At 42.4% G+C, this 25,518-nt stretch overlaps 1 protein-coding gene and 1 non-coding gene across 8 annotated transcripts in view; both read right to left on the reverse strand.

The window, feature by feature from the left end:
• Positions 1-25,518, reverse strand: part of SLIT2 (slit guidance ligand 2) — a 349,622-nt gene that overhangs the window by 66,662 nt on the left and 257,442 nt on the right. For 5 of the 7 annotated variants that reach the window (XM_038533592.1, XM_038533595.1, XM_038533591.1 and 2 more), the window contains 10 exons: positions 21,339-21,410; positions 17,485-17,628; positions 17,210-17,373; positions 16,206-16,229; positions 12,507-12,657; positions 9,797-9,871; positions 8,060-8,203; positions 5,326-5,469; positions 3,592-3,758; positions 2,420-2,552 (listed from right to left, as the gene is read on the reverse strand). In XM_038533592.1, the coding sequence (XP_038389520.1) occupies positions 2,420-2,552; positions 3,592-3,758; positions 5,326-5,469; positions 8,060-8,203; positions 9,797-9,871; positions 12,507-12,657; positions 16,206-16,229; positions 17,210-17,373; positions 17,485-17,628; positions 21,339-21,410 (1,218 nt within the window). The remainder of the gene's footprint in view (positions 1-2,419; positions 2,553-3,591; positions 3,759-5,325; positions 5,470-8,059; positions 8,204-9,796; positions 9,872-12,506; positions 12,658-16,205; positions 16,230-17,209; positions 17,374-17,484; positions 17,629-21,338; positions 21,411-25,518) is intronic. The other 2 variants (XM_038533594.1, XM_038533593.1) reach the window with 1 other exon arrangement.
• MIR218-1 (microRNA mir-218-1) lies at positions 13,265-13,328 on the reverse strand. Its single transcript, NR_049306.1, has one exon. It is a non-coding gene; the product is annotated as a microRNA mir-218-1 (primary transcript).

The raw sequence follows: 25,518 nt of genomic DNA on the forward strand, positions 1-25,518 counted from the left end.
CAGCACCTCCTACCCCAGTGTTGTGGCCAACCTTGAGGTCTGAGGTTGAAGTTACCAGTATTTTTGCTGGATAGAGAAGTAGCTGAGAAACTGCCTCAGATAATAATCTCTTTAAAACAGTTCAAAATAAAAAGTTTATATAAATGGCACAAAGGATCATAATCTGTAATAAACACATGACTAAGAATCAGGCCTATGTTATGACATCGAACCTATGCCCGTTCAAATTTTCTGACTTCACATTTCTTCTTCGACTCGTTTCTTTCCTCCACCTCAGTCTTGGTACCGCTAGAGGGAAGCATAATCCCATCTACCTCAATATCCTCCCTTTATTCTGGAAAAACGTCGTAACAGAAAGCTAAAAAGATTCAGAATGTGTGCTATGGATGTTTACATGTAAAACAATCTAAGAGAGAAATTATATGGAACTGATTAAAAATAATAGATACCATTTGTTCAAAGTTGTCCACTAATATGTCCTTGTTTTTGCCAAATTCTTTAATAATTTAATATAATACACAATGAAGTTTTTCTAGTACATGCATGCATGTGATCGTAGAGAAGGATCCTGCTGCCTTGGTATGATTCTAAGAATAAGCTCTTGGGGAGGTAAAACTAGAATTCACAAGAGAGGAATTAATATTTTCCTCGTCTCTGTGACATATTTCTTCAGAAAAGTACGTTTCAATACTTTGTAAAGAAACAGATTGAAGATCCAACTGTCTGAAGCAGAAACATATGGATGGCACAGGCAGAATGTGACTCAAGCAGGTGCTTAGGTGTAATTTATAAATTTATTATTTATTTCATCTATTTATTTATTTATTATTTATTTATAAATAAATGTAATTATGTATTATTTATGTAATAATTATGTAATTATGTAATAAATTTATTATTTATTTCATCTATTTACTTATTTATTATTTATTTATTTATTTATTTTTTAGATGTAATTTAATAAGGAAATTAGAGAATGTTTAAAAGTTTTTGATAGGCAATCGGGTAGAAGCATGAAGGTTTGGGCCAGTTCAGGAGAGATTCCCCATTAGAGATGATCTGGTTATGCCAAGTGCCGTGTTCGTGGCTGGGGTGTTTCCAGAATCCATGCTTTGCATACAGAATACTCTAAAGGCATCTAGCTGGATGGAGAGTAATCTTCGGAAAGAAACACTTACTAAAATAAGAATTAAGTATCTGATTACACACGCGCACAAAGCAGTGCTTATAGCCAATTAACAACTGTGACTGGTGGCGAGAGAGAAACTAAACACTTCAGAGCAGTTCAGATCCAAGAGGGACCCTCTGTGTCTCTGCACGAAGATCACACCTTTTCCTTTCCCCTCAAGTGTTCAACTCAGGCCCAGATCAGGACTCGCAGAACTGCACCTGACTTGCAGATCAGTTCTCTGATAGCTGAAGGGGCATCTTTTGAAACTCATATAACACCTCTGTTGCATGTTTCCGGAAGTTTATCCAAGCCACTCGTTCAGAATCTCGCTTGTATGCGCGTGCGTGAATTACGGGTGCACATCTGCACAGAGCACACTGGAGCTTAAATCACTTCTGACAGGTAGTTCCACGTAGGAAAAAACAGAGGCAAAAGGCGCAACTGCATTCGCATCGCACCTCTGTCCCTGCTACGTCAGTCTACAGATTACGGGGATGGAATGGTGCGTGCACGTGTCATGTTATTCAAGCAACCTTCTCTTGGATTTATTCCATCCCACATACGTAACACGAGGCAGCTAAGAAGGTGCGCACACGCATGGTGCTGGGGATCTAGAGGAGTATATACTGACCATGTAGTCTGCGGTCGTTATGAAAAATCTTAGGGATAACTGGCCCCACACCCTTTACAATCTAAAGGATTCTAACTCAGGTCCAGAGGGCAGGACCTCTTGCTAAGGATTAAGATTATCCCAGCTTCTTCTACATCCCGGATATTTATGTATCCCATGTGGGAAGCTATCCTCTCAGGGGACACAGTGGTAAAGAATAATTAACCATATGGAATATCCCAGACATCGTAGATAAGCTAAATACAACACAGCATTTCCCAAGGTGTATTTGATGGCGTCTGAGTCTTGCAAGATGGTCCAGGGAAGAGGGCTGTGGAGACAAACACGGGTGGGCGCTATCTCATCTTTTACCGCCCTCTCTTGGAGCGTCACAGCAAACCTTAGCATGATACCGATGCTGAGAAATCCCACAGTGAATAGGAGGGAAACACACACAACCAGCATTCCCCCAAGTGTATCTAAGCTGGCTTTTATATGATCTTAGGGCTTGACATGATGCTATTTAATGGCCTACAGAACAGAATTTGGAGACGGGCCTCTAAAGACTTCTATTTGGTTTCCATTTCCTGAGTTGAAATGGGATTTGTTAAGGACACAGAAAGGCAAGCTCTACTTACAGTTCAGTGACGTCTCTGGGAATACCTTTGGGCAAGACCTTCAGGCCCTTGTTGCTACATCGGACAACTGTATCCAAGCACGTGCATTCCGTGGGACAGCGCGAGAGTGGAGAACAGCTACTGTCGTCATTTCCTATATGGCCAAAAGAAACACAGGAAAACCCAGATGCGTGGCTTTGGAAATGCTAGAAGGGATGTTGTGCTTTGACCCTGACAAACACCAGAGTCTTGAGCCACGAGATCACTTATGTGCGTCCAGCGCCTTGAGTATTTACAAACTGATGCCATCCATTCTACAGAGCACTGCTTTCTGATTGCCTGGGGCCGAATTCCAGGAAACAAGTCACAATCTGTATAATTCATCCAATCATAACAGCAGTTTTCTTTGTTCAGTTATTTATACAAATCACACTTTTAATGAGACTATGTAAATATAAACTGAATTACAGAGAAATTATAAGGACACAGCCGTGAAAAGACATAAAGGGGTAGGTTAATTTAAAATGTTTAGTAGAAAAATCTACATGCCCCTCATTTTATTTTATTTTTCAAGACTTTTATTTATTTATTCATGATAAACATAGAGAGAGAGAGAGAGAGGGGCAGAGACACAGGCAGAGGGAGAAGCAGGCTCCATGCGGGGAGCCCGACGCAGGACTCGATCCCAGGACTCCAGGATCATGTCCTGGGCCAAAGGTGGTGCTAAACTGCTGAACCACCCAGGTATCCCCAACATGCCCCTCATTTTAAAATATAAGGCTCAAAGGGGCCCTCCCTTCACCTGGCTCTCCCTACCTTACAAGGCCATCACGAGAATCAAGTATCATGATGGACATACTAAAAAGTGAAAACTGCTATCTTTGTCAGGCTTACTAGAATTTCTATTTCTTTTAAGCCAATTGCTTTTCTCCTTTGAAAATGGCAGTAACCAAAAGCGATGCTTAGACTAATGATGTCACAACGAAGCTAGAGAAACGGTGTCAACCACACTTTGGAAACTGGGAAATTTAAATAAAATTTTTGCAAACGCCAATCAAGCCGACGTGGGTCCGTGAAGGCAGCTCTGAGGAAGTATGTGCCCTGTTTCCAGACCTAAACAAACAAGAGCAAAAAATGCACAGGAAACAGCCACTGAAGGCCTGGTGACCAGAGACCTAGCAAGGCCTTCTTACCGTCGTCACACGTGAAGTCTTGAATGGCGACGTCCTGGATGGGGATTTCTTTGAGGAAGTATGGTTTTTGACAGCGAGGATTTCCGGTTACAATTCTTTTCTTCCTGAGCCACTCGCCCAGCCAAGCCAGGTAGCAGTTGCAGTTAAAAGGGTTGGCCAACAGGTTTCTAAGAGCCGCGAGGAAACAACGCAGGGATGAGTGTGGGGTTCCAGGGTCTTACTTCTCAAAACCCCATGCTGCCATTTCCCCCCCAACCCCATTTCTGCTAAAATGATTGCTCCTCATTCATGCTTGCCCCTACCCACCATCCACCTCCCCCCGCCCCTGCCCGGCCATTCACTCTCCATCATACTCAACACACAGGATGCTTTTTTTTAGGCTAAAATATTTATGTTTGGATCTTAAAAAATAACAACACTTTTATGTAAGAATTCTTCAAATGATTTCATGCAGAAAATAAAGCGAGGGCAGCAATTTTGGGGGTTTACACGCTGGATCCCGACAGAGATCTCATTCAGAGAGAATTTAAACTCGTCAGCGATCCGACGTGCTGTCAAACTTCCCTACACTGATAATGCAGTAATTTAATATAAAGATGAAGGCTGATTACCTTATATTATTGAGTTTAACCTGACAACAGCTATTTCATTAATTTGTCATTTCGAGATTTCCATCTCTTATTTGCTCCAGAGAATAGGTTTCCCATCTAAACTGACAGCTGAGTTGATTAAATGCCAGTTATAAAAATGAATTTACTTCTACAAATCTCAATACTTTTGGCATCTCACCACTTCAGCACAAACCTATTGACAACCTTATTATTTATAAACATGCCATCTTTAATATGCACAAATTATTCACTCGATGTAAAGTGTCACATTTTATGTGGAAAGAGGATTAAGTACTTCACTGATGGATGGATGCTTCCCGCAAATTATTTCTTCAGTGACTTGAGCTATGTGGGATGTGTTTTTTTTCTAACTACCTTTTCAGTTAGATTAGTATATTTAGATGCCATCGTTCCTAGGAAATCAAATCCGTTGTAGGATTCATCATTTCAAACACTGCTTTTTACATACTGACATTTAAGAGAGCTGAAATACATTGTTTAGAGGTTTTTTCCCTCTTAAAAAAAAAAAAGACCTTCTGAGTTCTGACTATAGATCTACAAATATTCTTTATTTTCTGTCTTCATAAAATGTCCTCTTGGACAGGCTCAACCTATTTCTTCAATATTTTCCTAATATCGTGGTAAATGCCCTCTGGTGAGCTGTTTTTATTGTTGGCCCGGCCATCCTAATGTAACTCCTGTCGCCGTGAATGCTCCTTTGGAGCACAGTTTGTTGGCAAAAACCTTATCAGCTCCATTTTTATGACACCTGACGCCAAAAGGACTCTGGTGCAAGAACACTGGGGAAAAGCCACGACGTTACTGTGATGTGCGGTGCCATCGAGTCACACGAAGACGCAACTTTAGAGATGACGTCACATCACATTGTCGTAAAAAAGAGCTGGCTGAAAAATATTACAGTCATCGTTGGATTTCAACACCTGGCCGTAGGCAGCGTTGATAGGAAAACTACGGTAAGTTCAACATCGACAAATTCTGTTGATCCCCGAACGCTTGCCCCCATTTTTGTGAAATGCCTCATGAGGCCTTCAAATGCGATTGGTGAGAGCAAGCGATGCGACGCCCGGGGGGCCGCCCCTGAGGCGCAGGGCCCGGTACTTACAGGGTGGACAACGAGTGCAGGGTGTCGAACGCCCCCGGCGCGATGGTGGCGATCTGATTATCGTACAGCGAAAGCAACCGCACAGAGCTCAGGCCTATGAAGCTATCGTTGCCAACGCAGCTTATGCGATTGCTTCGCAACATCCTGAGGGAGAGAGGACAGTGGGTCACTAGGCCCCGCACGGGCAGGCGGAGGGCACCCCACCACCCCGGGCCGAGGACGGGCAGCGCGGGCTCGGGAGCCCAAACCGGCCGAGGCCCGCAGGTCTCGCACCTTTTCTTTCCTTTTTTTTAATTAATTAATTTATTTATTCATGAGAGATACAGAGACACAGGCAGACGGAGAAGCAGGCTCCCTGCGGGGAGCCCGACGCGGGACTCGATCCCGGGACCCCAGAGTCCCGGCCTGGGCCGAAGGCAGATGCTCCACCCAGGGGGCCCGCACAAACTATTTTCTTTATGAGAATTATTTTATTCCTTTAACGTTTGGGACTTGAAAAGAGGCAATCATTAGCAGACTCCAGTTGTTCACAGTAAAATTTAAACAGGCTTCTCTTGAAAGAATTCGGACTTTTCTTTTTTTTGAACTTTTGGTCGTTGCCATCAGTGGGATTAACGCTGTTGTCCTTTCCCCATCACGGCCGAGGTTCTGGCTCCGTTCTCAATTCTCCCTTGAGGCTCCGAAGAGGCGGGAAACAGTCCTTGAAAACCCGACGTGACAAGGAACAGCCGCCGCGGGTGTCCCCGGGAGCGGGCCAAGCCGTCGCGCCCTGGACCCCTCCGGCCCCGCGGCGCCCCTGCCCGGCTGGAAGGCTGCAGGACCCACAACCGAGAGGCGAAAAGAAGCGGGCAACAAAGTGTTCCCGTAAAATTCTAGGTTGTTCTATGGGAATAAAGGACACACATCGATTTCCGCGGTCTGCTAGGGCACAGGCAGGGGGAAGGCAGGACGCCCGCCTCTCATTGGGGCATCGTTTTACATCCGGAAGCCAGTGCCCCCCAGAAAGGGGGTTTCTGTCCGCGCTGCCGTGGGCCGCGAGTGACCAAGAATCCGCGGTCCCGTCGGGCCGGAGTCCCGGCCTCCTGGAGCCCTGGGAGGACGCTGTGCTTCCTGTTGCTGCAACACCGCCGGGGCACCCGGCCGCGACGTCGGGGCTGTGGCCCCCAAGACTCCGAGAGGCCCCCGAGGCCCGGGGGTGACGCAGTCAGGAGGGGGCCGCTCGTCAGCATCTGCCAGTCACCACGCTGACGGATGCCCCCGGGGACAATCACGTCTCAACAAACCTACTTTCGTCCTTTGAACCTCGGAGCTGGGGTCTAGGACCCTCCATCGGCCTCATGCAGCAGAGCGGGTGGGGGCCACGGCATCCGTCATGGGTGCCCAAGGTCAGAGGGAGAGAAGCTGCTAGAAACGCACCCGAGGAGAACAGGAACGCAGGGGCTGTGGGTGGGTCATGTGAATGGAAGCAGCCGGCCAATGCTCCGCGAGCCCTGGCGCTGTCACGTGTGCCCCGCACCTCCTACCTTGAGCCCCCCCTGCCACGTGGCTGCCTCTAGAGAGGATGGGGGGCTGTCAGGACCGGTGTCCTGAGGGGGACAGCAAGCGCGCCCGCTCCGCACAGGAAGGGCCGCCCAGGCCCAGGGGGCTCGGGTCAGCCGCCCACAGAGCCACTGCCGGGCTCCGGAGCTGCAGGACAACGGGTCTCGGCGGGGGGGCCGTCGGGTGGGCCCCCCTCCTGTCCCCATGCCTCCTCGCTCAGCCCCCGCGCCCGCCCCAGGAGCAAGCGGCCCCCAAACAGGGCCCCCCAGACAGGCTTCGGCGTGTCCCAGGATCCGGGTTCTGCGGGCCCTGGGGTGGCCGGGGGCAGGGGACACAGCCCCGCGGGCACGGGCTCTGCTCCGCCCTCTCGTCCCCAGCACCTGCGCCTGGCAGCCTGAGGGCCCTGTCGTCGTGGTTGTCCACACGGTGCAGGGCACGCGGCGACACACGGCCCCCCACTGCCCGCCCCTCGGCCGCCTCTGGGTCACCTCCCGAAGCTCAGGGCTCTGACCAGCGTCCCCACCAGGGCCCAGGGGGCCACTGAGACCCTGGAAACACGCACGGGGCAGCGGGTGTTTTGCTCTCCGCGGATCCCTGGCCTCTCTGGCCAACGGCGTTTAGGAGCCACAGACTGTCCCTTCCCCTCCCCCCCACGCCCCGAGGGAGTGGCCACAACCCGCAACTGCATTTCTTCACAAGGGGCAGCACCGGGTCTCCCGTCGGGCAGCCCCTCTTTTCAACGAGGCCTCAAGGAACAGACGACGGGGTCCGCAGGTAAGCTGCTAGCGACCCTGCCGCAGGGTGTGGCCTGGGTCCTGGGGCTCGAGCCCCAGCCCAACAGTGAACGTTGGACGGAGGCGTCTGAGGCAAAGGCAGGAGGACCGACGTGCTGGGGCGGCCCAGGGGCCAGATCCCAACAAGCGCTGGAGCAAGGACTTCGCTTTGTTGTTGTTGAGCAATCAGCAGCCAGGAGGCATTCTTGAGCTTTTGCAAGCAACACACGTCAGTCAGGGGCATCCGAGCACGGGATGTTCGCACGCACAGAACATGTGTGTGTACGTGTGTGTGTGTGTGTGGGGGGGGCATGTGCATGTGATGAGAGCCGGAGGCAGAGATGGGGGGGTGGGGGGTGAGCATCCCAGGCCAGTGAGCGCCAGGGCTGCGGCCGAAGCATCACTCTGCGGAGAATACTTACAACGTTTTCAGGCTTTCCAATCCCTTGAACATCTTATGCTGAACATTTTCCAAACGGTTACTCGTGAGAAGGATTTCGTTTACACCAGCTGCTCCTTCAAATGCTCCTTCTTCAATGTCTGTGATCTTGTTGTTGCTGAAGTTTCTAAATAATAATAATAATAATAATAATAATAATAATAATAAAAACACTGTTGAGACAAGGATTGTGAGCTTTTCTTTCTAACGACGAGGACACTGACACAGTATGTCCGATTGTTTTCTTCTCGGGAACGAGGGTTTCACGACTTCCCAGCCCTTCACTGCCCAGCACCCCTGAGGTTCTGAAGAGACCCCACGTCCTACTCCGTGGGGCCTAACTGATGATGATACTGGGGGAGAATGCCGGTGGTGGAAACTACCAGCCCCATCGATGTTAGAATGATCCTGAAGGGTCCCCCAGGAGCATAAAATTCTTGAGGTCAGGTATTTTGCACGGATCTTTATGCCCAGCACAAAACCTAATAAGGAACTTTTACAATAAGGGCCCCTGATAAAAATGATGGAATGAGTGAATGACTCAAAGAAGGCAGCCACGTAGAGAAAAGGGTGGGCTAAGTGTGAGTTTTCAGGTGGCATCAGAAATGTCCCTGAATATGGGTTTGTTTGCAGTTAAACTGCTCATTGTAGGCATGAGTCAAACAACCAACGGCACGGTGACTACTTTGTGTGCCACAGACTCTACAAGGCTTGGCCGGAGGGCAACGACAGCCGTGGAGGTGACGCCTGCCCATAGGTCCTACCCTCCGCTTCCTCCTGGTTCCCGCCAAGACCGCGCGCGCCCCCAGAACAGGGACCGGTGTGATGTGTCATTTCCCGCGTCCCGGAGCACCGTGCCCAGTAGCTGATCAATAAACATGTGTTGGATTGAAAGGTGCGGCTATAACGGGAGCACAATCAGGGTCAGTGGAAAGGAGAACAAGCAGCGGGAACCCCTGTGGGACGCAGCCCACGCGGGGCCGGAGCACCTAGGAAGGAGTCCGCCCGGCCACGTGCAGTCGGCGCGGCCCTGGGCCGCTCACACTACGCGCAAGACGCTCCCTTTCGCTTCCGTTCCGATGTGTCCTCTTACTTGGACGTTGTTCCCTTGGCCTCCGGGCCCGACCCCTGTCCTGGGCCTCCCTGCCTCCTCCTTGGGGGGGGGGGGGCGGGGGGCAATACTCTCTGTTGCTGGAACTGCTGAGTTCATAAACTAATTTTGAAATATGGGTTGTGGGTATGTAGTGACACCGACGAGCTATCAGGCCCGTCTACCATCGCGGACTTGGACTACCTTCTAATGAAAGTTTAATGAAGCAAAAAGTCAAATAGTTGACATGAATGTGCTGAAAGAGATAGAAGAGCGTGGTTTAGGGAACAGTAAAGGAAGTTACAAAACACTGCCGGGGCCATTTCTAATGAGCCTCGATTGCTGCGTCCCTGCTGTGGCCACGTAACAAAGCAGCTGTGTGAATCAGAGTCAGGCGCCAGCGCTCGGCCACAGAAAATGCGGCTGGCGTCGCTGGAATACATAGAGAAGAGGTGAGGACTCGGGCTCCTCTCAGAAAATACCCTAAATTCATGTCACAGGTAGTCATCGCAGACACGCTTCCCCTTTATAGTTTCCAATTTCCAAAGGAATCTGAATAAAACCGCACAGGGATTTAGAAAAACACAACACACCACAGAAATTTGAAAAGGTGGCTAATGCACGGCTTACATTTTACGTAACTGCGGAAGTTTCTTGAAGATTCCTGTAGCTTCCAGCACTGTGAATTCATTATTATTGAGACGCCTCGGGGGAAAAAAAAAAAAAAAAGAAATGAAAGTTTCATTACCAACAGCCAGGAAAGGATGAAGTTTTACCTCTCATCCAGAAACGTAAGATCATTTCATGATTATTCTAAAGTAAAATACAGAACATGTGTCACGGGAAATCCGTAGATTTTTCCCCATCTCACTCAAAATCTTAATGATCAAAGTAAAAAATGCTAAGAAGCACACTGCAAAGAAAACCAATAATCAAAAATCGAACCCAGCTCCCACGCAGTAATCCTGTAGCACAAAGTTTCTCAGACCATTTTTTCCACATTTATCCCTCCCCTTGAAAGTATTTTTCCCCCCAAAAGCATTTTAGACCATTTTTCCTAATCATTTGCTCTGCATGTTTTTTGCTAATAGCTCTTAAGATATGCAATTTATATGCTTTCATGATATGCAATTTATATGTGACATATACAACATTCACCCTTTTACATCGTACCATCTAGTAGAGCTTAGAGTAAATTCACAAAATTGCACATGTATCTTTGCTACCTAATTTCAGAACATATTCATCACCTGAAAGAGAAATCTCATACCCATCAGAAATCACTTTCAGTTTGTTTCCCTCCTTGCCTCAGTCCTTGGCAACCATGAATTTATTTTTTGTCTCTATGGATTTTCCTATTCTGGACATTTTCATATGAGGGAAGTCATAAAAAACGTGGCCTTTTTGTGCCTGGCTCTTTTCACTTTGCTTAATGATCACAAGACTGGTCCATGTTGAGCACACAACAGTACCTCATTCCTTTTTACGGCAGAAAGTATCTTGTTGTATGGATATACCAGTTTTCTTCATCCCTCTATCAGCTGCTGGATATTTGGGTTGCTTCCACTCTTTGATTATCATGAATAATGCTACTTACTACCAACACTGCCGTGCAAGTTTCTGTGTGGATATGTGTTTTCAACTCCATTGGATATGTACACTAGTGTAAAATCGCTGGGTTACATGGTAAAACTATATTTAACAACTGGAGGGCTAGCCAAACTGTTCTCCAAAGATGTGTCACTTTTATATTCCCCCACAATGTATGAGGGGTCCAATTTTTTTTTTTTTTTGTGGCCATTCTAGGGAAAGTGTTACCTCATTGTGGTTTTGATGTATGGTTCCCTAGTGCTTGATGATACTAAACAATTCTTTAGTTACTTCTTGGTCATCTGTGTATCTTTTTTGGAGAAATTGCATACAGGTTATTTGAGCACCTTCTGACTGGGTAACGCACATTTTTATTGTTGAGTTGTAGTAGCTCTTTATATATTCTGGATCTAAGTCCCCTATCAGATAGATGATTTGCAAATATTTTCTTCCCAGTGCTAATTTTTAAATGCAGAATTAAAAAAATCCTTAATTTCCCGAAACACACACAAACTCTCCTGACAGATAAATTAGATGCTAATGCTATGATTCTTAATTCACAAGTAAGCCTATTTAAGCTGTTATTATGCTGGAAGACATAATCTGAATTGTTGTAATAATATTGGAAATATACACAGCTTCCTCCATGACCCCAGAGTTCAGGCCTTTTACTGCAAGGCCTCCACACATTTCCAAAAACCCTGGAGCTTCCAAATAAGTTTCAAAAACTAACAGGAATAATTTAAAAAAAAAGAAAAAGTATCACTATAGCCACAGGATAGTTTCTGTCATCTCTTTGAAAGCAATATATTATTTTTAATTATTCAAATTGGTTAGAATCCACTAAGTAACGTGTGTAGGCGCAGTGGGAGATAACGTAGAAAACCCAATCCTCCGTCAAGGAGGTACAAGCTGGCTGCAGACAAAAGGATTATAGGTGCATAAAAGGACAACTGACTTTGCAAAGCACTCAATGGCAAATACCAGATGGTGCTATACATAAACGTTGCTAAGATGTTCAGAAAACAATGAGCTTTCACCAAGTTTTTCTTGAATTCTAAGAACACTAGCATGACTTTTATAAATAAAGGCACTAAAGGCAAACCATACATGGCAGAGAACCTACAGATGATCCAACAAACATATTTTAGCACCTGGTACATGGTAGGCCCGAGTTAGGGTTATAAATAGAAGCCCGAGCTCATTGTCCTTTCAGTTTTTCCTGCTATGCTATGCTATCCAGGGTTCAGAAAGAAACTCTCCTCTGTGCTTTAGTACTTGATAATCACTGAGTCCTTCCACCTCCCAGCCAGTCAAGTAATAAAGCCGAGAAAGGCTCTCTGAATTCACAATTAACACAGATTCAAGACGGTGACTCTCCAACTATTTAACCTGGTTGCCGCAAAAGACTACATACCTTCGAAATCTGTTACATGTTTAGAAAAATGGGTGCGGGCATAAGCAATACCCAAGAAATAGAGATCAAAGGGATGTTCTTATCATTAGCATTATTAAGCGCTAACTGGATTTTCGAGAGGTGAATTAATTTCCGCAGGCACGTCTTGGACAAGAAAGATGAAGCAAGATAGCTTCTGATATATCCTTGTACAAAGAAGAGTCATGGCCATCTGTGCTAATTAATTAAGATCAATGCAATTATTGAAAATAAAAGGGAAAGACAAAAATTCCAATGCTACGATGCTCTCATTCCCTCCCTCCCAACCCGGATTTTGGTCGAAGATGAACTCACAGCTCTGCAGTGTACTGGGGAATGTGGTCTGGGATTTTGGTGAGTTTTTGATTGGAGCAATCTACTGTGGTTCCTTCACAGCGGCACTTTTCAGGGCAAGCCAGATCTGCAAAGCAGTCCCCGCTTAATTTTGATCGATAATCTTCTGTACCTAGTGAGGATTCAAGGCAAAAAAAAAAAAAAAAAAGATACTGAGTCTAAAGGTTAGAACATTTGTTAATTTGTAGGAAGAAAAATAGTAAGATAACTATAGATTATGCAGCAGGGAGACAACTTGGGGAGTTTTTGGTCAATGGATGTCAGGAGAGGGTTAAAACAAGGGCTTGGAATTTGCTGGAAAAAAGAGTAACCAGATTCACAGGACAGGAAAACATTAATAGAGATGAGCTTTTCACAGCTGTACTTTCTGCTGATCCAGTTATGAGCCATTCTAGCCTATTTGACAGCTAATCATACAATGGCTATTAATCGTTACAAAGTTTATTTTTTCTCCGAGTCAAGAATTTTAAATGTATCCAGTAAGAAACATAGTCCTATATATCATTTTTTAAATTAGGGCTTTCAAGGCAAATAGATGTCCTCAGGTTTTTAAATTTTCTATGGTCTTATATTATTCTCTCCCTCTCACATAATCTTCGGAGACGCCTAAAAAAAGCCCTCTTTTTTTTTTTTTTCATTTTGATTTTATCAAAAGAGACCAGTAAATCCTGATTTAAGCCTCAGCAGCTTGCCATGCTGTAGAAAGCTGCGTGACGTTCCATGGTGCTTGACGGAACCATGTTTTACTCATACCTGGCAACCACATGGTTAGATCAAGCACAACAGAAAATCTCGCTACATAATCACTACACCATCCACTAGGCCAAGGGGAAGACCGAGAGGAAAGATGAAGGGAAGCAGGAGAAAAAGCTACAGACGTTCTGGAAACGTAATACTGTTTACATGACATGCATTCTTCCCGCAGAATGTTTATGACCATAGTAAGAGTATTACTACCGAAGAGTTCCTGGAAACACAAAGTAGGGACTACACTGAAAGGTGCCTCCACTGTTCCTCAGAACTGCAGAATGGAAACAACAGCTTTCGGGAACAACATCCAGGAAGAAGTTCAAGGTGAGCTACAAGGACAACAGAGAAGCTCAAAAGATCTGCGGTTTCTTCTTGAGAGGGGGGGGAAAAAGGGCGCAAAAGACCGAGACTAGAAGAAGGTACAATCAGGATTGAGAAGGGAGGACATTATGTTTCAGATCAGACACTTTTACTTACAGCCCAAATGGTGAATTCCTGCAAAAGTAAAGATCACCAAGAAGGAGAGAAAGAGCAATCCCAGTTAAGATTAATAAACACATATATGAAACTAGCTAAGGTCTCTTCCTTCTTTCCTTACTGTGGCAATGACAGGGGAATGGCATAGTATGACAGCGATCGTCATGCTTTGCAAACTTGTGTAGTGATTTTTTTTTTTTTTTTTTTGAAGCACAGTGGTCTTTCAGGAAAAGCAAGGGCATACAAGATGCACAGCACAAATTAAGTTCTTGTCGATTCCTTTAAATGATGAACTCTCTGCAAGATAGATTTTCTTTTGAGTTATCGCTATAATATCTAGAAGGCCATATAGAACCGTGGTAGGCAAGTACACATGCAAACTGAAGTGAAAAACCAATCAGGGAGATCCTCGAAAACAAATACATCTGGATTGATCCTTAGGTTGTGGCTTACATGCTTTTCAATGACCTTCCCGACTTATAAATAACGTCACTTAGTCGAGGTGAAATCAGAACCTCCTACAACTGCAAAGCTGAATGTAATCGTTTCATCAGATCTGGGCAATTAATGCCAGGGCATTTACGGAGGAACTGCTGCACTGCAGTGGAAGCTTTCATTTTAAAAGTGAAATGAAGAAGCACTGGGAACAAAGGTCTAAGTGGCAGGGACGTCAGGTATCTTACATTTAAAATAGTCTGCATTCAATGCAATGACAATGATGTTTATTTTACGGAGACTGTTTAGGTAGGCTAAAATTTTTGCTGAAATCTAGAAAAAATAAAAAAAAAAAGGGAGAAAAGGCCCAAAGAATCCTTCTGAGTCCTGTCTCCTATTATTATGGCTTTAATGTAAATTGAATTATCAGAAATTGACAATTTAAGCCGTGATATCACAATATAAAATGTATTTTTAATAAAACCTATTTTGACTTCTGTCAATAAATAGGCAAAACTGTATCAGAATTTATAAAAACAATCCGATGTTGGTTCTTCAATTTGTGAATCAGAAACATTAGTTTCTAAGTTATTAATAAAGTATATTTAAATGTAACTGATTGAATCAGTTGGTAACAATGATATTAACTGCCATAATTTGAAGATTTCAGTAATATTAATGTTTTATCCCATAGGTGTTCTGGTGTTTAGTAGATGGCTTTTTTGGGGCAAATAACAGCTATCAGAGGACTTTCTGCTTAGTAATGAGGTAAAATTAATGAATTTTAAAGATTGCCTATGAAGGCCAATCAGCTTTTCTTTTCGACGTGTTACTTCTCATGTAACCAGTATAATGTACAAGATCTTATTGGCTCTTCCAGCTCAAAATAAGTAATAAAACAAAATCTGCTATATGCCTAAAATTATTCAAATTATGAATCAATAATGCCAATTAACACATATCTCCTTAAAACAGAGACAAAACCCAGAACTCTTCTTTAAAAAATCAGCACGGTTTTTGCATACTAACACCGCATAAATGTAGCTGCTAAAATATATTAGAGTCTAGAATATCCCCAGGAGATGGTGAATGTAGCCAATCAATTACTAACATATTTTTATATAATGGTTTAAAACAAACAAGTCAAGAGGCATTTTACACAATTGGCAGGCAAGGAAAATATAAGTAATTTCAAAGAGCTAGTTCCAGAATCATCAGCCTTGATAGTGTTGAGATTGTAGTGGTAAAACATTTCAATTACTTTTCTAAAAACGACATTTCATTCGTCTGCCTGAATTATTCAAGGCGTTTAGTGCCCAGGAACATCTGATGCTTTCAGGATGTACGTCAATATAGTTTCTATGGAGTCATCGTGTCACTCCAGGTCTGCAAGAATGTGAACGCCCAAGGCTTACTTGCATATAAACAAGCAGGAGGCTGCTGTTTTTGTGTAAAAAGTGAAGCAACAGTACGGCCAAATAAAGCAAAAAGTAAGGGGCACTTTTTTAGTACAAACCATGATATATTTTTTTAAAAAGTCAATTTCACGATTGAAAAGACAATTCCATGTGTGGGTGGCTGATTTCATGTAGAACTAGTTCTTTGACAACAGAAAGGTCTCTGTCTTTAAAACCAGCTCGATAAGCTACATTTTAAAAACAGGTTGAAAGATCAGATATACAACATAAGGAGAGAAAATGATTTAAGTAGAAGGCATAGGTTCACACATTTTAGCTACTGTGAGAAGTTTTAGATAATGTGCCAAAGTGAGAGAGAAAAAAGAAGATGGGGGTTTAATAATATATATGTCTAACATCAGAAGCTGCATGCAAAGGTCAGGTTTTCAGGAAACAGCTACAAGTGATCTATGCAGAAGTCAATCTATCTACGGGGTACCCACTGTACTTTCAAACGCATGCATATCAAAGTTTCAGAAGCTACATTTTATAAGGTCAGGAAAGGGTGTCTGCGTTAGTCCTACTACCGAGCAAAACCTACCTGGAATGAAATACTGTTCTTTAGCTAAATAAAAAAAGAGAAAAAAAAATAGAAGATGCACCTGAATGTCAGCAAGCAGAGATATGAGTTATATTAGATTAAGAATGGACTAAAGGTACTACAGATAATTAAGGGAATTATATTCACAGCAGTGGCTGAAGTATACTAATGTACAGTGAGTAGTAAATGTCTCTAGGACCATGGACAATAAACAGCTTTGTTCTGATATTAGCTTTTTAGTATGAATTAACTGCCGAATGTGAAATACCCCTGGAATAGTCAGCAAACTACCCCAAACATAGAGTGTACTTTATCATAAGAACACAGAGAAGATGAGACCAAAACAAACAGCAAATTTCAATGAAGAAGGCCCTTTAATTAACGGTCACACAGTGGATCTATAATTGGCTTTTTATAAATAAATATAATATTCCCCAAATACTAAAAGATGGGCTTTTGGTAAAAGAAAAAAAAAATTATCCTCACGGTCCTATTTTTAAAACAAGAGGGGGAAAAATAAGAAAACACTTTTAGTGTGAGAAGCTGAGGGATCAGGAAATTTTCTCCCCCAAGTTCTGAGCCTAAGCAAATCACACAACCAAGTCTCAGTTCACTTTCTGAAGAAATGAGAACATGATTGATTACCTTCGGTTTCTCAACGAAGAAAAATATGACAAACGTGAGACTTAAGAGACGTAAAAAAAAATCCTGAGCTTGCTAAAAGGCCTTTGTGAAGTCTGAACCTTAAAAATACAGTATCAAGTATTCAGGCCTCTTTTTTTTTTTTTTAATTTTTTTCCTTTTTGAATCTAGTGTCAAAAATATTTCACCCAGGAGGGCCATAGGAATTGCATCTACAGCTGTCTTTATTGTGTCCTTGATGGAAGAAGAAGCAGCATGACCTACAACGTTTGGTGATTCATCCGAAGACCAGCTGTCTCTAGGTCTCCACAACCACTGTTTTAGGTAACACAGGGGAAATGTCACAGGAGGTAGGAAATTACCTGAACAACGGAATTTCTTGCTTTTGATCTGTCCGATTCTTTTGTTTGCCAGGCGCCGGGGGCTGGTGCACCGGGCACCACTGGTCTCGATGGGGTTGGTGTGGAGATAGTCCGCCAGCCACTTGAGATGGCAGTCACAAATAAAGGGGTTCTGGGCCAGGTGCCTTTCAGAAACACAGACAGAACACTTTATGCATGACTCGCAATGAGCTAAGTCTCGAATTCACAGTGAAGACAGCGGTCATCGTACGTGATCCAAGGCGTATTATACATACATGGTCTGAATGGCCCGGAGAGGTGAGAAGGTCCCCTTGGCGATGGTCTGCAGCTTGTTGTCGTACAGGGAGAGAAGATTCAGGTTGTGCAGATCCTGAAAAGCATCTACCCGAAGGCAGTTTATCTTGTTGGCATTCAATAATCTGTTTGATCAAACAGTTGCAGAATTAAAGCGTAGCATCTCGTGAACCCACCTTCAAGATTCTCTCCTTCTTGAGAAACACGAGGAGTCAAGGAATTAAAACGGTTCTCGGAGCCTCAACACTGACACTACAACTGGAGTCAGGACCACGGGGGGAAGATGCACCAGATGAAGCAAGGGTCGTGCGCGCGGACCAAGGCCTACGGTCTCGGGGTCCCCGCGCAACTACCCAACGAGGATTACTCAACGGGTTCTCCGGAAGATGAAGACGTGGCGCAGGAGGCAAAGGAGGGCGAGGCCCAACGTGTCAGGGGCGCCATGAAAAGTAAATGTCGCGGAGCGCGGCTCTCTCTAGCTGCTCTGGGCAGAGGTTCAGTCTGTTCCCAAAACAGAAGCCAGGTCTTTTCAAGCACAGACCGCTTCCTCTCGGGGGCGGGGGCAGCCACTCCAGGTTGCTGTGAGGAAGGGGCCAAGGTCCTGACAGGCTGCCTTGAGGCCCAGGACGACCCCGGGCGCCCCCACTGAACCCGGGACCCCCGATTTCTCTCCCCTGGTTGCTTCAGCTCCAGCCCCACCCAGCTCCTCGTCAGGTCTCCGCTCTCAGAATGTTCTGGGCCCTGCCCCTGGCTCCTCTGCCTCTCTGCGCCCGCTGCAATCCCCCTTCTGAATTCAGCCCACCCTGGCGCCCTCTTCAGCACTGTCACCTGTCTCTGCCCCGCCCCAAGCTCTTAGCACACTCCATTCCTTGACCAGGACTTTCCCCTCTATTTTCTTGAGTATATATTCCTCTCTGTGGCATATACCTTACTTATCACATTACTGCGGACATTCGTTCTGTTTTGATCCCTGACATGTCTCACCTGCCTGGAACATTCTAGGGTCTCCATACATAGCTGTTGTTGAATGGACACTTTATGACCCTCTTGGACAGTGACATGGCTCATAACCCTATTAAAGGCCCCAGTCCCACATTATAAATATCCATTTCACTTGGTTTAACACAACATCCCAGAAACTCTTTTTTTGTTTGTTTCTGTTTTTTTTTTTTTTTTCAAGTGTGCTATCAATATTCAACTTCAATTTTCTGTGGAGCTGTGGTTTACAAATGAGACTTTGGCCAATGCCATTCTTACAGGTTCTCTGTGATGGTTTCTGAGCTTTTAAACACACTGGCCTCCCTTTGGGAACACCCCAGCCCCACCCTCCACTGTCCTCAACACTCTGGCCTACCCGAGCCTCACGGAAAGCTCATCTGTTCCAGAACGTGACCTCCACCCAGCTAAAGTATTTCCTCCTCTAGGATCCCCAGGATATTGTTCAGTGCTACTGAGTCCTGGCAACTCCTTTATGGAGACCTTCTTGTTGGCCCAAAGGTAGACTAGTGCCCTCGTAGGCTGAGAATTTTTTTTTTTTATTCTTTTTTTCCCTACTAGCATTTACTTTACAGCTTCAATACTTGAAACTTGAATATTTAGTAGCTCAAAAAATATATGCTCTGTCGTTTGAGTTCATATACCTGATTACTTAACGCACTGAAAAATGTTTTCCCTTTTGTCCACCAAGAATCTCTATTAGTAATTAACCTAGGGTAGTTTCTCTGCTTTGCTTGCTTTTTTAGGGATCCACATACATGCAAAGCTGTGACTTCCTCGGGGTAATTCTTTGCTTTTTTTTTTTTTTTTTTAAACCTTCCTTTAAGGACCTGACATTTTGGCCTTCTTTGTGGTCCCCATAATAGTTTCTTAAAGACTTAGGGACTGGTTTCAGGAATGGCCCAACAATCTCATTTCTTCATTCTGCACCACAACCAGGTCACACCAATCTGTCAGCTACTGAAGGAGTCAAAAAGCAGAAATAAGAAGGAAAAAGCGGGGAGCCTCAGAGACAATTGAAGAAGGTGCTGCTTTGAGTACTTTGCACTTACTCTAAATCATGTGGTCTGCAGAGTAGGAGAAAGTAAGTGTTGGGCACACTCCTTTCTTTTGTTCCTTCCATTTACCTACTCTTTTCCCAGTACCTCACTCTGTTCAAGCAAATCTAAGATGCTTAACCAAGTTCTCAGCTAGCCATAAAGAGAAAATTGTGTCGCTTTAGCCCTGGCAGGCTTAAGAATGGGCTTTAATCTGGAGATAAAATATTAAGCTGAAGGACAAGGATAGCTTTTTAAATAAGATTTATCTGCATACAGGTCCCACGGCTTCTTAACCTGATTGTTACATCAACCACCAGTAAGTACGTGTGGAAGGAAAAAGGCGGTGCTATTGAAGTACTAGTACTAGTACTAGACGGGCTGGTGATAGCAAGAGATTGCAAGTAAGTGGCAAGGGTAATAGAGCTGGGAGAATGTAGAACAGCAGAGAAGCAAGTAACACGTGGGCAATATTTGGCTACAGCATCCAGCTGTACCCATAGAGTCATTCTATTAAAGATCAGAGACAATATTTGCTGAGCCCACCTCAAAGGTTAAAAACATAATTTGAAACCCAAATAAAGACATTAAGTCACAAGATCCAGTATTTTTAATGACTTACTGGTCTGTTGTGAAGCCAATTTACTGGGTTGTACAGAATTAAAGAGATTAGAAAGAGAGACAGAGAGAAAGATGGACAGAGAACGTAGCAAAATGGAGAGGACTATACACGGTACAGGGTATACACCGATCTGCTAACAATTTCCTTCATCGGGGTGTGTGGGAAAACTGGGTTGTGAAATAAAATATGTTTCTGGATAATGATGAAAATTTAAAACATGAATACCATGATATGATGATAACTTACATTTATCAAGTAAGGAAAAAGATCTACATGGAAATCTGTGGTAGTAGGAGTTTTTTTTTTTTTTTTTTTTTTACCAAATCAATGATATAAACCTCAAATCAACCAATGAATGTACCAAAAGAGAAAATAGCAATTGAAACTTAAGAATTTTAAAGTAGACCATCTATGAAGCAGTTGAGAAGACAGTATGTATACTCATCTTTGCCTCCACAGCAGCTAGGCTAGTGGACGCCCCAAATGAGGAACTCTAGGTGTTTGGTGACTTGAACAGAATGGGATGATCTAACACTGACAATCTTAACACTAGCATATTTTTTCCAATTTCCTTCCCATATGAGCTGTCACTAAGGCAGCTGCGTTCAGGTTTTGTTCTACATAGATGCATAGTAATTCTTCTTTTGAGACAGAGGAGTGGTAGTTACAGTCTAAGCAGAATGATTTTTAGAAGATGAAGTCCAGGGATTCACAGAGAATTTTCTCAGTCAACACCAGCTGGAATGCTACTGCTGTGTTCTGAGCCTCTGCATACCACCCTTTGGGTTGGGGCACGGTACTGCAGCATTGTCACTCCTGCAGATGCTTTGGACAAAGATGGGTAAGCCTATCACTACGTCACTCTCCTTCCCAACTGTTGTTAAATCAAAACAGATTTCACAAAGGTCAGGAACCACATGAGCTTTAAATGACAGAGTAGCCAGGAAGAAGCATACATTTGTGACAGGCAGACAGAAAGGTTTTGAGACAACTTTAAAGTACTGTGTCTTCAAATAAATAACCACCATCAATGTTAGCTGCACTAGACTAATCTTTTCCATTTCATTAAATTATGTCATTTGGGGTCAAGTGTTTCTGAAGTCTCTATAAACCTATGAGATGGCACACTGACTAAAATATAACGCTTGGTTCAACAGATGAGAAATAATTGAATACTTACAGCAGCTGTAAGGAAAACAGTCCTTCAAATAAACTTTTTGGGAGTTCCGTGATTTTATTTCCATAGAGGACACTGAAAAAAACATAATTTAATTGCAAAAATCAGACATCAAGCTAGCATAACAAATTGATCCAACACATATGTATTCAGGTATACAGGAGGTTACTGAACACTCCATATATCATAAAAGCTATAGTTGAGTAAACAAACTTTAATTTGCAGATATGTTTTTTTCCTGATTATAGATCAGATATACACTGAGGAGTTTAGAAAACGCTAAACCACAGGGGTGCTTGGGCACCTGAGTCAGTTAAGCAACCAACTCTTGATTTCAGCCAGGTCATGACCTCAGGGTCATAAGATTGAGCCCCATGATGTTGCTGGGCTCCACACTCAGCAGAGAGTCTGCTTAAGGTCCTCTCTCTCGTGCTCCCTCTGTCTCTCTCCCCCACTTTCTCTCTCTCTAAAATAAATAATCTTAAAAAAAGAAAACACTGAAAAACAAAGAGGAATTAACAAAAATGAGCAAAATTCATGCTTTCTTGCCCTTTTATAGACGTGTCCACTGTTAAATTGTCATATTTTTCAGCACACACACACACACACACACACAAAGTTCATATGTAATGAGTGCTTATTATATTGGTAAGAAGTAAAACACATCTAGAAAAAGGTAAGGTTTCTGTAACATCATGTGTATGCTTGAGAAACCTAAGATCTGTGAAGAAAGTGATCACTGACAGGAATACAGAAACATTTTTGAAACGTATGTTTCTCCAAAAATATGATCAGGAATGTATCCTTATGGTATCCACCTCTGATCAGCCACTGAATGCCACCACCAAGTGCAAGCATGGCTTAGTCCCTCAGTATACCTGGTGCCTAGCATTCATTTGAGTATGCGGTGATATCCTAACATTGGATTGATGAGTGATCACTGTCTGAGGAGTGGAATGAAAAAATAAAGTAGCAGGGGAATAAATTAAGGAATAATTTAAAAACTGGGTGAAATGAGGGAATTTAAAAAAAGATTTTATTTATTAATGAGAGACAGAGAGAGAGAGACAGAGAGAGAGAGAGAGAGAGGCAGAGACACAGGCAGAGGGAGAAGCAGACTCCATGCAGGGAGCCCGACGTGGGACTCAATCCCAGGACCCTAGGATCACAACCTGAGCCAAAGGCAGATGCTCAACTACTGAGCCACCCACGTGACCTGAAATGAGGGGATTTTAACAACAAATGAATATAAATGGGTTCACTCATCATGCTGGCTATTAATAATAGGTCTGCAATGATGCCTATGTACATTTTTTGATGCCTATCTACTTTTAACCCCCAAAAGTAGGAAGCCATAATTATGAATAGGAAAAAATAGAAATTATTATCCTTAGAGGGACAATCTGGCATTATATATCAAGAGTTGTAAAGACATTCATGAGAATTTTTACATAGTTTTGCTCTTGGGAGTTTAAGAAAATAATCAGAGACAAACAGTATTTTATGCACAAAATGTTAATCACAGCCTAATTTTTAACAATGAAAAAAATAGACACAAACAAAATGTCTCCAAACCCCCAACAAAGGTATTAGTTAAATGCATATTTCACATTGATAAAAATTGTATTTTGAAGAGTATTTAATGACATGAAAGTGATGATGTAACCTTAAATTTGAAAAAAAAACCTAATAAAACAGTATATTCTAGCATGATCTTGATTTTATTTAGAAAAATATACACCTGTATACACATAAAAAAAAAAAGAAAATCTCTGGATGGCAGGCACTTTGCTATTCAGAAGTGATTTTAATTTGTATCTATGTATTTTTCATTTTTTAATTTTCTCTACAATGATTCTATTTCTTCTGAGAATAAGAAAAATAATCTTTTGGAAAGACATGAAGGATGTCATATGTAAAGGAGAAAGCTGAAATAGGAATCTAAATAATTAATATGTTTGGCAGCAGTACATGATTTCTGTTTGAAAAGGAAGAAAATAACAGTACAAGAGGAATGAATATGAGTGAGCGAAAAGCTGTTGTTTCCTTTTAAGATGTCAGTGAGAGATGGGATGTATTACAGTATAGGAAGAAAATTCTCAAGGGAATAAATAAATATAGCTGGACACTATGTGGTGTAAGGAGACATTCCGTTTGTATAGGTCCCAGAGGTATAGTTATTATATAGCATAACACAAAAACTCACTTGTGCAGAATATAAATACTTTAAAAAAAAGGTAAGTCAATTAGAGAAGAAACCACTAAAAAAATATCAAAGAGTAAAAGAGAAAATTCTATATTGTCAGGGTCAAAGAGGTAAGGGAATTAAGAAAGGATAAGCAATAACTTGTATTTTTAAGGTTAAGAATAAGAAAACAGAGGGCTTTTGGAGACACACATAAGCAGATCAAGGTGGAACCATTTCAGGATATTCGATGCAATGCCATTCAACTGATTAATTTAACAATATATAGCATATACTTATTATGTGTCAGGAACTTTACTAGGTTCTAAGGTTGGTGTCCAATTAAGCTGAATCCAATGGTTACTTGCTGAATATTCATCATTTACCCTTTAGCCAGGCTAATATGAGTGAGTTTAATGAAGTATGATTTCAAAGAGCAACCCAAAATACCAATTTTGAATACTGAGGGAGTTTCATATTTTGAATGCATTGAAATATAAGAAGAAAATAGGATGCAAAAAAGTTGTGGGGGACCCACATAAGAATTAAGGAGCAAGTTATGAAACTAGAAATCAAATATGAGAAAAAATATGGAAAGAACACAAATACATGAGGTAAAATAACATGCTACTAAACCATGAATGAGTCAACCAAGAAATCAAAGAGGAAATAAAAGGATACATGAAGACAAATGAAAATGAAAACACGATGGTCCAAAACCTTTAGGATACAGGGAAAGCTATTCACAGAGCGAAGTTTATAGCAACACACGCCTTCCTCAAAAAGCAAAAAAAAAAAGTCTCAAGTGAACAACCTAACCTTACACCTAAAGGAGTTGGAAAAAGAAAATTAACAAAACTCCAAACCAGTAGAAAGGAAGAAAGAATAAAAATTAGAGGAGAATAAATGAGACAGAAACTTTAAAAAAGAGAGAGAATATAACAGATCAATGAAATCAGGAGCTTCTTGGAAAGATAAACAGAATTGATAAACCTTTAACCAGACTCATCAGAAAAAAAAAGAGAGACAGAGAGAAAGAGGACTCAAAAAAAAAAAAAAAAAAAAAAAAAAACCAAAAAAAAAAAAACAAAATTAGAAAGAAAAGAAATAAAAACTGACACCACAGAAATACAAAGAATTAAAAAAAAAAAAAGAAATACAAAGAATTGTAAGAGAATATGATGAAAAACTATACACCAACAAATTGGACAGCTTAGAAGAAATGATAAATTCCTAGAAACAGAATCAGGAAGAAGAGAAAATTTGAACAGACCGATTACCAGCAATGAAATGGAATCAGTGAAAAAAACAAAACAAAAACAAAACAAAACAAAACTCCCAACAAACAGAAGTTCTAAAGCAGATGGCTTCACACTACTAAACGTTTAAGGAAAAGTTAATACCTATTTTTCTCAAACTATTTCAAAAAATGGAAGAGGAAGGAAAGTTTCCAAATTCATTCTATGAGGCCAGCATTACCCTGACACCAAAAAGAAGAGAACACAGGCCAATACCTCTAGTAAACACAGATGTAAAAATCCTCAACAAAATATTAGCAAACTGAATCTAACAATACATTAAAAAATCATTCACCACAATCAAGTGGGATTTATTCCTGGAATGCAAAGGTGGATCAATATTTGCAAATCAACCAACATGATACATCACATCAAGAGAAAGGGTAAAAACCATATGATCATTTCAATAGATACAGAGCCTTTGACAAATTACAACATCCATTCATGATGAAAACCCTCAACAAAGTAGATTTAGAGGGAACACACCTCAACATAATAAAAGCCATCTAAGAAAAATCCACAGCTAACATCATCCCCAATGGTGAAAAACAGATCTTTCCCTATAAGATATGGATGTCCGTTCTCACCACTTTCATTCAATGTAGCACTGGAAGCCCTAGCCATAGCAATCAGACAAGAAAAAGAAAAAAAGGCATCCAATTTGGTAAAGAAAAAGTAAAATCTACACTAATTGAAGATG

This window comes from Canis lupus, chromosome 3 (genome assembly GCF_011100685.1).
Source record: "Canis lupus familiaris isolate Mischka breed German Shepherd chromosome 3, alternate assembly UU_Cfam_GSD_1.0, whole genome shotgun sequence".
NCBI lineage: Eukaryota > Metazoa > Chordata > Mammalia > Carnivora > Canidae > Canis > Canis lupus.